Source organism: Microtus ochrogaster, chromosome 16 (assembly GCF_000317375.1).
Source record: "Microtus ochrogaster isolate Prairie Vole_2 chromosome 16, MicOch1.0, whole genome shotgun sequence".
NCBI lineage: Eukaryota > Metazoa > Chordata > Mammalia > Rodentia > Cricetidae > Microtus > Microtus ochrogaster.
This window is the reverse complement of record NC_022018.1, coordinates 52,957,332-52,960,193: the sequence shown is the minus strand read 5'-3', so window position 1 is coordinate 52,960,193 and position 2,862 is coordinate 52,957,332. Positions and strand designations below refer to the sequence as shown.

Genomic DNA, 2,862 nt, shown 5'->3' with positions numbered 1-2,862 from the left:
AAAAAAAATAAAAAAGCCATCACATATCAATTTCCTTAAACCACCTCTTGGGGAAGGGCTGGCTAATCTCTGGATTCTTCCAAGTTGATTTTTACAGAAGCAACAGATCAGATACCTCAAATGTGGCCTGACAGATTCAGAAATGAGCTTCAAAGTTAAAGGGATTTATCTCCCTCCAGGATTTAAATACCAGGCTCCTCATCTCTTTTAGTTTTTCCAGACAGGGTTTCTCTGTACAGCCCTGGCTGTCCTGGAACTAGCTTTGTTGACCAGACTGGCCCTGAACTCACAGAAATCTGCATGTTTCTGCCTCCTGAATTCTGGGATTAAAGGCACGCACCACGCCTGGCAAAGTAAAAAAAAAAAAAAAAAAAAAAATAGGGGAGAGAAGTCACTCAGTGTCAACCTTAATCTGATTCCCAGATCCCACTGTGGAAAGAGAACTGAATCTAAGGACTATCCTGTCTCATACAAGCAGCACAGCATACATGTGCACACCACAGATCACACATGGTCTTTTTTAAGAATAAAACTAATGCTGGTGGGAATGCAAGCTACCAGCCACACAGCCAAGACAGGACAGTACTTCCAGTTCACTAGTCATTTTCCCAGACCAAGCAAAACACGGGCTTTGGAAAGTCCATTCTCTGTCCTGACTGCCTCAAGTCCAACTTGCTGTCCAATGAGACCATAGCAAAGGGGACTCTAGAGATGCATTCCCAGCATGGCCACAGCCACCACCTCCTGTCAAGGCTAGCTCTGCCTGTCCCCTCCCTCCTTCAGGCAGGCCTCCTCCTCCTGCAAGGTCAAGGCATGGAGAGCTGGTCTGAGGCAAACCAGCTTGGACACCCCGACATATCAGGTCACAGAACCTGTGGCCAGGATCATAGTGTGGTAGGTTTGCCAGGAATCCACCATGGAATGGAAACAGCTCTTACCTTAAATATCCTCAGATTGTTCTGCGCCTCCTGCAGCAGACTCTTCAAGGCAAAGTGCATGCGCTGCTTGTTTCTGGAAGGACAAAGCATTAAGGATTTAAAGGCAGTGGGCTGGCCTGCTCGCCACACATATTCATAGACGCGATTCCAAACTGAGCTGGGACCTAGAGCTCCCAGTAACTGTGGCCTTGGGCACATGAGGGGAGTTTGGTCTCAGGCCCAAAGTCAGTCATGAGGGATCCCGCAGTTGCAGGGAACCAGAGGCCAAGGTACACCAATCACTCAGAGTCCATCTAGCTCCATCTCGTCCTTCTAGACCCTCAGCTGCAGCTTGCAGAGGCTAGAGCACGTGCTCAGGCATCGTGATCAGATGCCATGACAGACCTCTGGAAAGGGCAGGAAGTCTAAAAAAGGCAGGAACATGGGACCTCTCACACCCTCCCTCCACCTGGGGACTCTGGGACTGGCTCCCTCCTGCCCTCTGCCCTACTTAAAAGCAACTGGCACCTGTTGTCTCTTCCTCGTTGCCACTCATGCCCCAGACCATACCCCGGTCCTCCATCAGTGTCACTGAACACAGCCCCTTTCTCACCCCCACATGAAATCTACAGGGCTCCCAGAGAGGCAAACCCACCCCAAACAAGGATTCCAAACCACGTCCTGAGGTCACACTGCAGACAGGGCGTCAGCACTAGCACCCATAGCCAGCTCTGAAAAGGCTGCATTATAAACATTACACGGACAGCTCCTGACTCAGGTTTGATAAGTTAAAAATTCTCAATAATTCTCTGTCTTACTGTTCGCTTCATAACATCCAGCCTTGGGGGCACAGGTAAATCAATCACAACTCTCCCTTACTGCACTGCCAAACTGATTTAGTTCTCACAGGAAAAACAGCAACACTTTGTTTTCTGAAATGAGCAAGGAGTCCTTCAGACAGAGCAAAGCCACACCCAGCTCACAGAATACCTTCCATTCCCCACTTCACTGAACCCCACACATTTACCACTGCACAGACCTGCATGTATATTCCAACCTCACCAACATTCCCACTTTACAGAACATACCCCACTCCCAACACTTCAGATAATACTTACAACCAGCTTACAGAATACAACCCAGTCTCCCCACAATACGAAATACCTGTCCTCACCTCACCTCGCCACCCCCAGGTCCTCCCTCATAGAAGATGCCCACTATCCCCACTTTACAGAACATGCCTCTAATCCCCACCCCCTCTTTCTCACATACATGTCATCAACACTTCACAAAGTAACCCTCAAAACCCCTACCTCTTAGGCTGTCCCTTAGCAGGCACCACCCAACCAAAACAGCAAATGAGAAGTGACTCTTACCCTGAGTAGAGGTCGAGGGGACAGTATTTACTTATTTTCTTCCACTTTCCAGTTGCTACCTGGAAAACACCAAGATAACATAGCAAACGCTTTCTCTGTGACTACCAATAAAGCTCACAAAACAGCATAATCTAAGATGGGCTGTGGCCTTGATCTGGGAGAGGTCCCAGGTGTACATCCCTATGTAGAAGCCCACTTGACCCCTCACCCTAGGAAACTCCTGCTACCCCTCGGCCTCAGTCACTGCCAGTTCAGCAGGCATGAAAAGGTCTGGTGACACGAACAGCAAGTCTTTAAACTGTTAGCAGCAAGGGAAAGGACACTACACATGCAATCTTATGTTGCCAGAAGAATGGTAACTTGGCACAGCCTTTTGTGGTAACTACCAAAACTTAAAATGTGTACAATTCCAAATTAGTAAACCTAAATCTAAAATAACTACACAGAGCAAAGAGGCAACAGGTATGTGGGCACATTTGCTGCAGGTATTAAGATATTTGCTGCAGGTATTAAGATATTTGCTGCAGGTATTAAGATATTTGCTGCAGGTATTAAGATATTTGCTGCAG

The 2,862-nt window shown here is 47.8% G+C and overlaps 1 protein-coding gene across 1 annotated transcript in view; it reads right to left on the bottom strand.

Moving 5' to 3' along the window:
• Window positions 1–2,862, bottom strand: part of Ippk (inositol-pentakisphosphate 2-kinase) — a 44,016-nt gene that overhangs the window by 18,359 nt on the left and 22,795 nt on the right. The window contains exons 6-7 of the mRNA XM_013349140.2: window positions 2,294–2,352; window positions 939–1,011 (exon numbers count right to left, since the gene is read on the bottom strand). Coding sequence (XP_013204594.1) covers window positions 939–1,011; window positions 2,294–2,352 — 132 coding nt within the window. The remainder of the gene's footprint in view (window positions 1–938; window positions 1,012–2,293; window positions 2,353–2,862) is intronic.